Source organism: Vipera ursinii (assembly GCF_947247035.1).
Source record: "Vipera ursinii genome assembly, chromosome: 7".
Lineage (NCBI taxonomy): Eukaryota > Metazoa > Chordata > Lepidosauria > Squamata > Viperidae > Vipera > Vipera ursinii.
In genome coordinates, this window is record NC_139521.1 from 15,224,071 (window position 1) to 15,239,115 (window position 15,045).

Genomic DNA, 15,045 nt, shown 5'->3' on the forward strand with positions numbered 1-15,045 from the left:
CACACATTTTCTTATTTTGATATTACATACAACTTAAGGGATGTCTGTTGCTTTATAAAAAGGGACGCGGTGGCTCAGTGGGTTAGGATGCTGAACTTGTCGATCAGATGGTCGGCAGTTTGGCGGGTCGAATCCCGAGTGCCGTGTAACAGAGTGAGCGCCTGTTACTTTATATATGTTTATATATGTATATATATGTGTATATATATGTGTGTATATATATATATATATATATATATATATATATATATATATATATATATATATATATACACATACATATGAGTATATATATATATATATATATATATATATATATATATATATATACACATACATACATATATACATATATATATATATATATATATATATATTCACATATATACATATATATATATATATTCACATATATACATATATATATATATATATCAACATATATAAAGTATATATATATCAACATATATAAAGTATGTTTATATATATATCAACATATATATATAATATTTTTTTTGAAATATGAGCTGTCACTGTTGTGACTACTGCCTGTGGATGGCCTTGGGTTAGGCTGAAACAGGAAATAAGATTTGTCCCGTGTTTGGGGCCTAGCAAGGTATTTCTAAATACTTAACAAACATTTCATGTTTGTGTGTGTGTGTGTGTGTGTGTGTTTGTTTGGTTGTATATGTTGCTTTATATAGCAGCATTCTCTTGATGCAAGACCTAGGAACATATTTTACTTCATGCTGGGGTGTTTCATATGGTTTACACAGCTAAGTACAGCTATGTATTATATTGTCACTGTCCAACATCCAAAGAGCAAACCTTCTGTTTGTTAAACTTGAGCTTCCTCACCCACAAACTACATCTCATTGTGTGGGCTGATCTGACTCTGAATGGGACCAAACATATTGGTACCGATGATACAGACACGAACTTAAAGGAACTCAAAGCAGCAGCGGCAGAGAAACAAGGTAAACTGAAGCCCATTGGATCAAAATGAATTAGAAACAATTGACACCATACAAGTCGCTTAAGCATCTTAAAATTCTTTATTTGATCCAGAAGACTTCAAGATTTAATATCGTGCCTGATGCCATATATTTGTATGCATGTTGAACTGATAAAATATACTGATATATTAAATGTATTCCATGTGTTACTTGATAGTGTCTTGACCTTATCAATCTTGAATTGCAAACTTAACTGGTTAAGGCTTGTTCTTGATCTTCTTTGCTCCTATAAAACAACTTAAGAGACTGTATAAAAGTTATTAGATGCATTTCTGCACTTGCACAGATCAATTCTGTAACCTTTCACTTACAGCTTCCAAGAACAAAGAAAATACACCCAGTATTTTCACTGCTTCTTCTTGGTACTATAATGCACCCAATGTCTCTTACATGCCATTATTCCCCTGACCAGACGCCTTAGTGCAGACATGTCAAACACAAGGCCCGGGGGCCGGATACGGCCCGCGAAGTGGTTTCATGTGGCCCGCGAAGCCATCCTGGAAACAGTGAGGGAACGGCCCCCACTGCCTTGGCCCTGGCCCAGAGACCCTCCTTCTGCCAGAGACCCTCAGATCTGTCCCACTCCTGCCCAGGCCCCCATAGGCACCCTTGATGTGAATGATGTAGAGCTGGCCACGCCCACCCAGTAGGCCATATGCACTCTAGCCACACCCACCCAGTAGGCCATGCCCACCCAGGCCATACCCACCCAGCCCCCTGAGGATAACCGCAATGCTGATGCGGCCCTCAATGAAATTGAGTTTGACACACCTGCCTTAGTGGAATAGATGGGGATGGAGAATTTGAGGTGGAACAGAACTTGGATTTCCTGGGCAGGAGAGGCAGATTAAAATATGATATTTGCTGGAAAATCCAATTTACACAGATCCTAGAAAGCATTAATGTGCACTCATGCACCTCATTATCCATTATGGCAATTCTACTTGCAAAAGTGCAAGTCCCCTGACTAGTCTTACATTCCAGCTTCAATACCTTTGGTTTTTTTCTGATTCGGAGAAGGAGAATCCTTGGTTTGGGAATGAGGGTGATTATTTCACTATGAGTCATATAAAACAGGAACCCCTCCCTGTCCAAGGCTTTGGTAGAAACCTCTGGACAAGAGAGCTTGATTGATAAAAACATCAAGTTGTATAAGTACAATATAGCCATAGCAGAGGTGTGTGTGTGTGGGGGGGGGAAAACATCAAGTTGTATAAGTACAATATAGCCATAGCAGAGGTGTGTGTGGGGGGGTCTAGCTTTGGAAGTTAAAGCTGTGATACCCCCCAAAGTGGAGGTCTTGGCACTTGTTAGAAGTCCTCCCTCCACCTGATGTCAACTATCCAGAACATGAACATTCTTCTACCCATTTCTGAAGAGGAGCAGTTCAAGGTCAGGATTTGACACAGTGGTGGAGGGATGGTCACAGTCCCTTCCCATTCCTCATACCTAGAGGGAAATTTTCTGGCACTTCCTGGTTCAATGGATTTAGAAAAGAAGCAACCTAGAGGGAAGTATCCATGAGAAGTACAGTAGAGGGTCAGAGGAAAAGAGAGTTTAGGACCAAACAGGTATGCTACCTTAGCAATGAACAGAAGTCATCAGAATTTCCACAGAGAAAAGAGCTGGATCTCAGTATGTTGGAATACCTAGGGGGAGGGGAAAGTATGTAACATTTGAACCTTGAGATTGATATATTGAATGAAAAGAAGGACTAGGGGTGACATGATAGCAGTGTTCCAATAATTGAGGGGCTGCCATTTTCCAAAGCACCAGAAGGCAAGACAAGAAACAATGGATCAAAATTAATCAAGGAGAGAAGCAACTTAGAACTAAGAAGAAACTTCCTAACGGTGACAACAATTGACCAGTGGAATAGCTTGCCTTCAGAAGTTGTGGGTGCTCCATCAATGGAGGCTTTTAAGAAGAGATTGGACAGCTACCTGTCAGGCATGAAATTGGTATAGGGTCTCTTGCTTAAGCAGAGGGTTGGACTAGAAGACCTCCAAGGTCCCTTCCAACTCTGTTATTCTGTTATTCTAAATCTTATAACTTTAATTATGTTACAGGATAAGCTGATTTTCTGCTTTAATTATGCTTCTAGTTTATCTAATAAAAAGAGTTAACATATGAACAGTGTTCTTTGAATTTCTGCCTGCAAGCCCTGTAATCTGAGCGCTGATTTTGATAAAGCCTGATAGAATGGAAACCTGAAAAACGAAATGGCTGCTTTAATGAATAGCAGAGAGGTTCTCGGTTTATGTAGTCAAAATATTTTTTTTCTATTAAAAGTTTTAACTACACAGCCATAAAAGATTTAATCTATTGTGTAAAATCTAACATAGAATGTCACAACTCAATGTATTTTAAAAGAAAACCCCATTTTAAATAGGCTTACAAGTTGACAGTATCTAGACTAGGCATGTCAAACTGCCGGCCCGTGGGCCAGATGCGTCACACCGAAACCGCGCCCGCCCCATTGCCGGCAATGGGGAAACAGTCGTGATACGTTGTGATACATCACATGACGTCGCAAGTTTGACATGCCTGATAGCTGCTTTGTTGTGCTTTGATCTTAGTGTTTTGGTGAAAATTGTAGGACTATAAATTAGATTAGAAAGTTTTAAAAAGAAAAAAATCCCGGAAGAATACAGTGGCATGTCAAATAATTTTGTCCCTCACTGTAGGTTCTCCTGCTTGAGCAGGGGGCTGGACTAGAAGACCTCCAAGGTCCCTTCCTGCTCTATTCTATTCTATTCCATATTGTGCAAAAAGAAAACTACACAAATTTGTCCATAAAACAACAATAGTCAAGTTTGACTTAGGGAACATCACTAATTTAAGATTAGAAGCTCTTGCTCTTTATTTTCCATTTTTATTTACAACGTATTTTTATTTCTGTGATATTCCTACCACCTGGATTTATTTCAAAGTTAAGCTAAATACTGCCTGAGATGTGGTATTCTGTATCACACATTGCAGGCAGATGGCAGTGTGGCACCATGCTCAACCACAGAACTATTTTTATAAGATACAAAACTAATATTTCAAATTAGAACCTTTTTAACAGCAGGGTTTTTTTATAAGCAGTTTATTAAAGAAGGAAACACAATTAAGGATAATGGACTCTAGTTTTATAGAAGAAAAAGCTATCTAAATATTTTTGTCAATTATTGGCTAGATACCTATTATGTGAACCTAAGGACAAAATTAAGCTTTAATGACATGAGTGGCCCTAGTGTGCTTTTTAAAAAAATGAAATAGCATGCTTAATTGCTTATAGCCATGACCAAAATTAAAAAGTGGTCTTTCTGCCACCCACCTTTGCTTCTCAAGAAGAAAAGGAAAAAGAGAAACAGAAAGTTTGATGATATAAATCTAGATTTGAGCAAGTTAATACTTCACTTTGGGATATTTGTATACAATGCTGCTTACATAATCTAATTATATTTTCTTGAGTAGATATTTATCCTGCCAATATCAATTTGCAATATTTGTTACACATATTAGTAGTTCTCTAAAACAAATTTGGGAATATTCTAAAACAAATTTAGGCTACTAGGGTCTTCTCAATTAGAAGTCCAAAAATCACCAAGGAAGAAACTGCAGCAGAAATCACAATTTATGTGCCTACAATGGCAGACGAGGGAATCCGCCATGAAAATTTAGCCATGGCTATGCTGTTTTTTATTTAGGCAGTATAGCTTATGATATGGATTGTAAAAATGTAAAGAAGAATAATTAACATTGTAGTTTAATAACTCTCGAGGGCACCAAATCAGAGGCATTGCTCTGAACAGTTCAAACTGATGCCATGTTCTAAAGGCGAAATTTCTATGTTCACCTGCAGGAATGTACAAGTCCATGAAAATCTTGTCCTCTTTGTTTTAACTCCCACTATAGGAAATATTATGATACTCTAATACACTTTACAAATGCATTATTATATATCAAAGAAATTCTGAATTATGTGTTTTGTATTTTGTATTATGTCTTAGTCTGTACTAAGAGTGATAGATTTCCAAGTTATTTGCTTTGCTACTCATTGCAGAAAAATATATATGATATGAGCTACTTTCTTTGAAGTCCTGTAAATCCATATTTTTTTTCACTTTGCAGTGGGAGAAACTACAGATGACAACAAGTGAAAGAAGAAAAATAGTTTGCTCTGTCACATTCCACATTATTGCTATTACCTGTGTAGTTTGGTCATTGTACGTATTGATAGATCGGACTGCTGAGGAAATTAAGCAAGGCAATGACAATGGTGAGTATACTGATCATTTTCTACTTTCACATAGTGCTACTTGCAGAATCAGTAGAAATACTGTATATTTCGCTAAGTGCACACACTCAAAACGTAAGAGTGGGTTTTATTTGCATATCCTTTCTATATTATAATCAGTTCTTGAGCCGACAGAGCACCATAATTTAAACATTTCCTTATCACATCTTCTCTTCCTTTCACAGAATCCAACATTTTTAAGAATGCCTCTTATATATTCACGAAGCCAAGTCGCTACGTCTTATATGTCCAAACAAGCAGTTCAAAACAGTTAATGGTTATGATTTTGTCTGGATGATATAACCTAGGAAATTAGCTCCCAAACACTGTGAATAGAAAAGATTATAAGTTTCCCTTCAGGTTGATTTCCTGATCGTTTCACGTCCATAAAGTTTTCTTGGCAAGAGTTGGAAGTAATTTGCCATTGACTTCTTCCAGGCTTGTTTCTTCCCCAAGACCTACAATTCCCTGGTGGCTTCTTATCCAAGGGCTAACCAGGCCTAAACTTACTTCATTTCCACACCCAAACAAAGTTGGACAATTTCTGCCATCAGCTGAGATCAAGGATGGAAAGATGCAAGAGAAATCAAAATAGCACTAATAAAGCAATTATCCTAGATAGTTTCCAACCACAACTATGGTAGCAGAATCATGCAATGCAAATAAATGTTATCCTGTGTATTTCATGCAAACACTGAATCCAGAAAGATTCGGTGCGTTCTGTACATAGTGCAGCTGTTTGCAGAATCAAATGTTATTGTTCCTCTAAACACGGTACTTGCCACAGGAAAACATAGCTTCTATAGAAAGCATTCTAAAGACAGCTTAGGATACATAGTATATGTGCCTGCCATTATTTCTTTCATTAAATAAAACAATCCTGTATATAGATATCTAATCAGTGACACGTATACGACTTAATTTGATCACCTTGCTTCTATCAGTTTGTTTTCTGTAGATTAAAATATTTTTGTGAACATATCTTATTTGGTCATTTAGTGTATTGTGCAAAGCCAGAAAATGGTCAATATAGTGATCTTAAATAGATTGTACAAATTCAGCTACTAAGTTCAAGAGTACATGTTTGTTTATTTATTTGTTGGATATATTTGCCTCCTATCTTGCCATAAAAGGGACGTGGTGGCTCAGTGGATTAGGACACTGAGCTTGTCGATCAGAAGGTTGGCAGTTTGGCGGGTCGAATCCTGAGTGCCGCGTAACAGAGTGAGCACCTGTTACTCGTCCCAGCTTCTGCCAACCTAGCAGTTCGAAAGCACGTAAAAATGCAAGTAGAAAAATAGGGACCACTACGGTGGGAAGGTAACAGCGTTCCGTGTGCCTTTGGCGTCTAGTCATGCCGGCCACATGACCACGGAGACGTCCTCGGACAAGCGCTGGCTCTTTGGCTTTGAAACGGAGATGAGCACCGGCCCCTAGAGTTGGAAACAACTAGCACGCATGTGCGGGGGAACCTTTACCTTTACCTTTATTTTTATTTTTTTTTTATTTTAATCCCATTTATATCCTGCCCTTCTCCGAAGACTCAGGGCGGCTTACAATTTAAGCACAAACCAATGTGCTTAGCAACAGCCTTCATTCTATGTATATGCCTGCTTATTAGGGCTTTCACACACCCCCAAGTGGCATTATTGCAAAGTCAGCTTAATTGCCCCCAACAATCTGGGTCCTCATTTTACCTACCTCGGAAGGATGGAAGGATGAGTCAACCTTGAGCCTGGTGGGATGCGAACCTGCACTAATTGCAGGCAGCTGGTGTTACTTAAGGAGGCATTAGCCCACTGCTCCACCAAGGCATCCCTTCTTGCCATGGGGCTACTGTAGGTGGCTTACAATAATAAAAGGGAAGAAAGGGAGTGTAAATAGAAGTAAAATAATAGAATAATAAAATAAACAATGATGAAGGAACAAAACTAGAAGAAATAGATCAGTATGTTCCTCTGTATATCACTGGAGATTTAAATGGTTTAAATTATTCTGAAATACATTTCTGTTTTCCTATTGGTTTCCACTGTGTTCTTATTTTTATATTTTTCGCTAATAAAAAACCAAGTATAGGATCTTCACTTTAAAAAGTGCAATATTTTCTCCTTTAATGATCCATGTGCCAAATAGATGGTGTGTGGCATTTTTGAAAATGTCAGGAAAAAACCTTCAGTGATAGAATAACAATGACAATTCAAACTATATATATATATGCAAATCTGATCTCAAAATAATATTCTTGCTTATTGTCTGGAAACATCTTTTGATTCTAAAAGTCTATTAAAAGTTCAAAATAATTTATAGGTATTAAATTGAACCAGTACTGACTTTCTACCACCACTAGAAATAATGTTATTTATTCTTTTAACTGCTTCAAAAGTAGAAACTTGTACATTTTCAGTTGACCTTATAAGATGAAGTTTTTTCCCTTTTCCTTCCATTCATTCATCCTTCATTTATTTGTTTTGAAACTCAGTCAGCTCTCATTCTATACAACAATCAAATCCCCTCAAACCATTTCTTTTGCACCAATCACTTGGTATTCAGTCTACATTCATTCTTGATGATTTTTTATTACAACACTTAAGCCATCCATTCCTGCTACAGCCAGCTTGAAGATTTTGCTTCTCCAACTCTCATTTCCTTATAACAAAGTAGGCATAAGAGTATGCAAATCATTTCACTGTAACAGACCACATACTACTTACTACCAGCACCTGATTAAAATTTCTCATCTTTAGTAAGCATTCCACAAGGTGCATAAATGATTTTAAAAAACCTAGAAGTAGAATGTATGTGAAGTAGAATGTACAATCATTCATCCAATTTTTCCTGTCAGCTTAGATTTCCTTGATCTTTCATGCATTGATAGCCAGATCTTATTCCGTTTTGTATCATGCAATATAACATTCATTGTAAATTGTTCAGGTTCACAGCCTGCAACATGGCATCTTAGGAATATGAGGTACAGACACATTCATTGCAAGCATTCCATGTAAATTAATCCATAAAAAGTAGCGGAACATCACACAACCTTGACTCACACTTTTCAATCTTGAACCAGACTAAGCGTATCATGTGCTTAGACAGTTGTCACAAGCATTAAGCAAATCTTACAGACACTCATTAAGCAGACCACATTTGAACAGTTATCCAGTGACAATCCATTTCTGCAGACTTATCATTCTTCCACATTATCAGCAGCTCTTCTCTCTCTCTCATATTCTTAACCAGTTCTCTAATTATTTCATCAAAAGCAATCAGACATGATGCTTTTAGGTTTATATTCATTTCTCTCTGGATGGATAGATAGATAGATAGATAGATAGATAGATAGATAGATAGATAGATAGATAGATAGATGATTGATTGATTTTTTTCTTAAACCATGTATTCAAAATAAGACATATTTCTAAGCAGATTTTTCACTAAACCAATATAATTCTCATTCATTTCTGGGTCTCTCTATTCTCCCATCATTTTTATGTAACCTAACAAAAATAGTATATTACATACCATTAAAAAAATTCCTGACAGTTAGAACAATTAATCAGAGGAACAACCTGCCTCCAAAAGTTGTGAATGCTCCAACACTGGAAGTTTATAAGAAGAGACTAGACAACCATTTGTCTGAAATGGTATAGGGTTTCCTGCCTGAGCAGGGGGTTGGACTAGAAGACCTCCAAGGTACCCTCCAACTCTATTATTATTATTATTATTATTATTATTATTATTATTATTATTATTATTATTATTATTATTATTATTATTATTATTTTATTATTATTATTATTATTATTATTATTATTATTATTATATTATTATTATATTTATTATTATTATTATTATTATTATTATTATTATTATTATTATTATTAGCATTATAGCCACTAATTGCTTCTTTAATATGCCTGAAACAAATACCTGGATGCCAATTCAATTCATTTTAGGCCTTTTGTCCATAACATATTATATATCATTTTCCCTTGGATATATTTGGTCTCTGTGAAACTTTTCTTTTTCATTTTTTAATTCATTTTGTTTACTATTTACACCTCTTACATTACAAATTATAATTTTTCATATGCAGTGGCTCTTTTCTGATAGGTCCACAGGTACTGATTTCCCCCATTTTGACTTTGGCCAGTCAAGGCTCTCATTCTCTTACCATTTTCCAGTGCCATAGAGAAAGCATAAATTTGATTAACACTTTTAGTTGCATCTATGCAGTATGGAATATTTCTTTTCATTTTGTTTATTTTATTCAAGAGAAAGTTAAAATACAAAACTCTAAAAAATACAAAAAAACACATGTCAAGATATTTAAAAAGTACATCAAAAAGAAAATAAAAAATCAACAAATATAGAAGTTATCTCCCTTAATTGAATACTATTTAATACACTGCTACAATATTGTTTCCCACTGCTTGTGAAACAGTCCTCCCACACCAAAAATTTAAACTAGTACATCCATTTGCAAATTATTGACCTGTCTTTTATGTACTATATTAATGACAAAGTATTAATTATAACAAAAAAGACAAGATCAAGGTTTCAAAACTCTGTTAACAAATTGTTATTGTAATCCACTTGTAGAAAGTTTACACAGTATTTTATTTATCCCAAATTGTCCCAAAAGTTAAAAGTAATTCATCTTGGCTCAAATATCCATGTTTATTTCTTATTGCTATCTCTTATCAAGTGTTGTTTAATTGAATATAATAGATTTAGTCTCCATAGTGAGTCTAGTCCAAAAAGAACTGGTTTGCAGTTAGGTGTAATAATTTCATTCTCCAATCTCCCTGTCTGAGTAGAAAAAAGAATTTTTCACTTCTCCATAAAAACTCCTAATACTGTAAGGATATGCAGGCTTGAACTTCAAAGAAACAAATGGGATCAACTCAGTTAGTTCCCCAGCTGTGGAGAGATCTCTTTGGTCTGCACCTTTCAGATCAGAGTCCTTTTGTAGATCTTTATCCAAGATTACATGCCTCTGCATATTTTCCATGGCCATTAGCATCTCATCAAACTTTTTAAAAAAAAAACTTTCAATTAAAACTGTATATTTCCCAACAGTCTTTTCTTAGATTTCTTGCCTATAAACTGGTATTCTGTTTAATTTGATCAGGGAACAAAGAACACATAAGCAGAAGGAAACAAGAAATATATTTTCTGTATATTTCAATTCAAGGTTAAAAGACAAATTCAAAAGAGATAAACTCCAAACATTTTATAAATTCAAAAAGTACAAAAATCCTGTGGTGAGATTCCAATATTAATGTCAATCGAATGAAAGCACTTCACATTTTGGAAACATACATGCTTCCTCATGTGGAAAACAAAGATTATTCAGAAGAACATAAAGGGAAAGAAAACACACACACACACATACAAAAAAAAACCAGAATCCAGCAAGGGATTGAAATAAATCATTCAACTTTTAAGAGCAAAAAACAAAGTGAAATAATAAATTCAAAAAGATTCCGAAAAGTGGAATCTTCAAGACTCCCCTTCTCAAATGGATCCAAAGTTGTCCTGGGTCATTCTTGAGTATTCCCATTCAAATCCAGGCAGCAGCATTACCAGAGAAACAGCAGAGAGAAAGCTTCTTACTGTTCAGCAGCAATCTTGGGAAGAAGTTGGTTGCAATATGGAATATTTCTTTTTTTTATTGAAAAGTTTTACAATACATTTTATCTTTAACAAAAAAAAAACCTCCCAACCCCCTCCCCTCCCACCCTCTTCCCCCTCCCCAACCCTCCCCAACCCCTCCCTCCCTTTCCCCTCCCCCCCCACTTCCCAGAGCTGAATACAGGGTATAAAAATACAAACAATCATAATCTAACTTACGCAAACAATCCTAAACTATTTAAACTATCGCACTTTAACTCATATAGATAAACTCCAAACATATATATATCATATCAATAATTATTCAAATACAAAATAATACTTTTTAATCTAATACCCAATAAAAACAATCACAAATAAAACAATTTATATCAATTTTCTAAAACTATTCTTCTTTCCAACTGGGCGTTAAATTCATACTAAAACCTATATAATCACATCATTCTTATATTTTCTATTACCTATTTCATTATTACCCATAAAAATATTACAAGTTAACTTCAATCACAGATAAAACAATTTATATCAATTTTTTTAAAAAAACTATTCTTCTATCCAACTAGGCTTTAAATTCATACTAAAACCAAGTTTATACAACCTTTCCTTCTCCTAATATATTATACAACTTAAAATACCATACATTACTTCCCAAACTTAAAATTTTTTATATAATCACAGCATTCTTTCATTATTACCCATAAAAATATTACAAGTTAACTTTCATCTATAATTTTTCCCAAAGTTGCACCAAAGCATATCACAAAGTATATACCTAACACACAATATCCACCTTCTTATCACACCGTAACTATACATACCATCCAAATAACAAATCATAACCTACAAAATATCAGTAAGCACTACTACAAATCTTCCCAATTAAATTTTCATAATCATCTTTCTGTATTAGCCCTTCAGCTTCTTGTAGATTCTCTCTATGACGTTGAGACTCTCTCTCACCTTTTTTCTTTGTAGATTCCAAAAATGGTATGGGGGCTGCTTTTAAAACATTACTGTAGAAATCACGTGCCTGAATCACCGTGGTAAAACAATGCCTCGTACCTTCATAGGTCACCACCATACCCACTGGTATCTGCCATCTAAACTTGATATCACGTCGTCTCAATTCTTGTGTCAAAAAAGCAAATTCCTTCCTTTTTCTTAAAATTCTTGAAGGGATCTCTTTTAAAATCAGAACTTTTTGCTCAGCAATTACAAAATCAATATTGTAGGAGGCCTGGATAACTTCATTTCTAATCATTCTCTTTGTAAAATAAACCACCACATCTCTGGGTAATTTCCTTTGTCTTGCAATCCAAGAATTAACATGAAAAATTTTATCTATATCTTCCATTATTTCATCTGCTGGTCGTCTCAGCACCCCCTCCAGAGCCTCAGAAACCATTTTCTTCAAATTTTCCTTAGGATTTTCTTTTAGGCTTCTAATCCTTAAAGCAAACCCCATCTGATAATACTGTGTCGAGATCAAATCATAATCAATTTTCTCTACCACATTTTCAGTTTCTGTCATTTTTGCTTCCAGTCTAATATCATTTTGAGTAAGATCTTCCACTCTTTCATCCAAATTCTCAATGCATTTAACCATGCCTTGCATTGCAGATACAATGTCTGCTCTCAGTTCTGTTAATTTTTCTGTAATCTTTTCATCCATAACCTTAGCTAGTTTTTCTGTTACCTTCTCCTCCAACTTTTTATCCATTATCTCAGCAAATTGTTGCATTTGCTTTTCCATAGTCTCTTGCAGCAGATTCTGCAAATCTTTTACTGTAAAAGCTGACTGCACCAGAGCAGGAACTTTAGAAGATATAGCCACCATTTTCACCCACTATTCTTAGCTACACACTTCCACTTACGAGCTCAGCAAAGTCCATTGAGTTAAAGATCAAAACACCATCTTCACCAAAATCTCCTGCATTGCTCTGCCTGCGTCCTCTTTCTCAAAAGTTCTTCCTTGCTAGCAGGGATGGTTGCGAACGCCCTGTTCTGCTCCAAAAAACCCGGAGCAGAGACGCCTCGCAGTCCGCAGCATGCCCAGGCTCCGGGCGGGCTCAATCTTTCAGCCGCCAAAACTTTAAGTTCTGGCGGTCCCGGAGAGCTCTACCCCTACCTGGGTGCTCACCCCCTCCTCTTCTCCCGAGGAGGGGGCTTCCAAGCCAATGAAACAGCTGATCGACGCTGTTTTCGGCGGCTCTACGGAGCCGCGAGGCTGACAGCCGAAGAATGGCTGCCTCCGGCGACGCCTTGCCATCCGAAAGTCCCAATATGGAATATTTCTTGATAGCAAGAACAACTCTTGCCATTAAGAAATAGTTTCACCTCACTATTTAGCCACAGGAACAATCAAAGCCTAGCTTTGCCCCAAGTGTGTTCAAGTTATTTCGTAGGAACTAGGATCACTGACTCGGAGATTATTTTGCAAAGCAACGTACAGGTGCTCATAGCTCACCCACAAGCAACACGATGGAAGTATACAGCAATATAGTCAGGATTCACATTTTCTTTATTCTGCACGGGTAGTGATGGGAGCACCCCGATACTCCCATATTACACCCCTCCTGCGTGAGCTGCATTGGCTACCGGTTGCCCTCCTGGTGAGATTTAAGGTGCTGGTACTTACCTTTAAAGCCCTACATGGCTTAGGCCCGGGATACTTGCAGGACCATCTGCTGCCGGGAACGAATTCCCATTGCCCAGTACGCTCACACAGAGAAGGCCTCCTCAGGGTACCGTCAGCTAGACAATGTCGGCTTGTGATCCCCAGGGGAAGAGCCTTCTCTGTGGGAGCGCCAGCCCTGTGGAACCAGCTCCCCCCTGAGCTTCGGATTGCCCAAGATCTCCGGTCCTTTCGCCGCGGCCTCAAAACACTCCTTTTCCACCTGGCTGACCTGGACTGACAGGGATTTTAATTATGTTTACAATTTTAACTCTAATCTTTAATTTATTTCAATTTTAAATTTTAATTTACTGTACAGAGACCTTTAATTTTTGTTGTTGTTAGCCGCCCTGAGTCCCTTGGGAGATAGGGCGGGATATAAGTCCAATAAATAAATAAATAAATAAATAAATAAATAAATAAATAAATAAATAAATAAATAAATAAATAAATAAATATCTTTTAATCTCTTCTGCTTCAAACAGCAAAGCCTTTCCATGTTTAAACAAACTGTACTGCAGAAACCTAATTGTACAAATGATTGCTAACTACATAACCACTATAGTTCTCACGATAACCATCATTCATCGAGTTAGAAGTTATGACTGTGCTGAATGATAGTTATGGCAGCTCCTCAAAGTTACAGCCATTGCAGTACCCCCTTTATTCACATGATCAAAATTTGGACACTTGGCAGTCTTGTCTGCATTTATGACAGCAAGGTATGCTTTGATTCACCCCTCATCCACCTATCTTCCCCACATCTCTATTATTTTGTCTGCCCTGCATTCTGCTGCTGCCTGCCTCTGCCAACCCAAGCTGCCTTAATCATCTTCTTCCCACTGGTGACAGGAGGTATCTACGCCAAGACTGCTTTTGACCCTTTGTGAGATCTGGCTCGGCATCGTGAAGGCCTCATGCAGCCTTGAAAAGGGCCAGTTGCTGCCTCAGCTAGACACACCTAGAAATGGGAGGAAGATGGTGAAGGTTAACTGGGGTGAAAGTTAGATGGTGCTGGATGGCAGAAGTAGGTGGTAGAGGAAGAGTTCAGGGCAACAAAAAGTCAGAAATGGGGAAGGACAGAAGAACTGAAGTGGAGATGAGTGTGCTCAAGAGAAGCACAAGGTCCTTGCCTAACAACCGCAGCTGGGATTACCAGAACTGCTGTTGTTAAACAACACAGTCACAAAAACTTTCACCTAACTACCACTTCTCTTAGCAATGAAAATTCATGTCCTGAATGAGGTCATTGAGGTCTACCTGTAATAGATAATTTTTGTCTTTTTACGGAAATAGAAGGACATGTGCTTCTAAAAGGTAAAGGTAAAAGTTCCCCCGCACATGTGTGCTAGTCGTTTCCAACTCTAGGGGCTGGTGCTCATCTCCGTTTCAAAGCCGAAGAACCAGCGCTTGTCTGAGGGCGTCTCCGTGGTCAT

The 15,045-nt window shown here is 36.9% G+C and overlaps 1 protein-coding gene across 1 annotated transcript in view; it reads left to right on the forward strand.

Annotated features, from left to right (window-relative positions):
• Window positions 1-15,045, forward strand: part of MARCHF1 (membrane associated ring-CH-type finger 1) — a 55,066-nt gene that overhangs the window by 39,255 nt on the left and 766 nt on the right. The window contains exon 3 of the mRNA XM_083367881.1: window positions 5,136-5,283. Within this exon, the coding sequence (XP_083224007.1) occupies window positions 5,136-5,283 (148 nt within the window). The remainder of the gene's footprint in view (window positions 1-5,135; window positions 5,284-15,045) is intronic.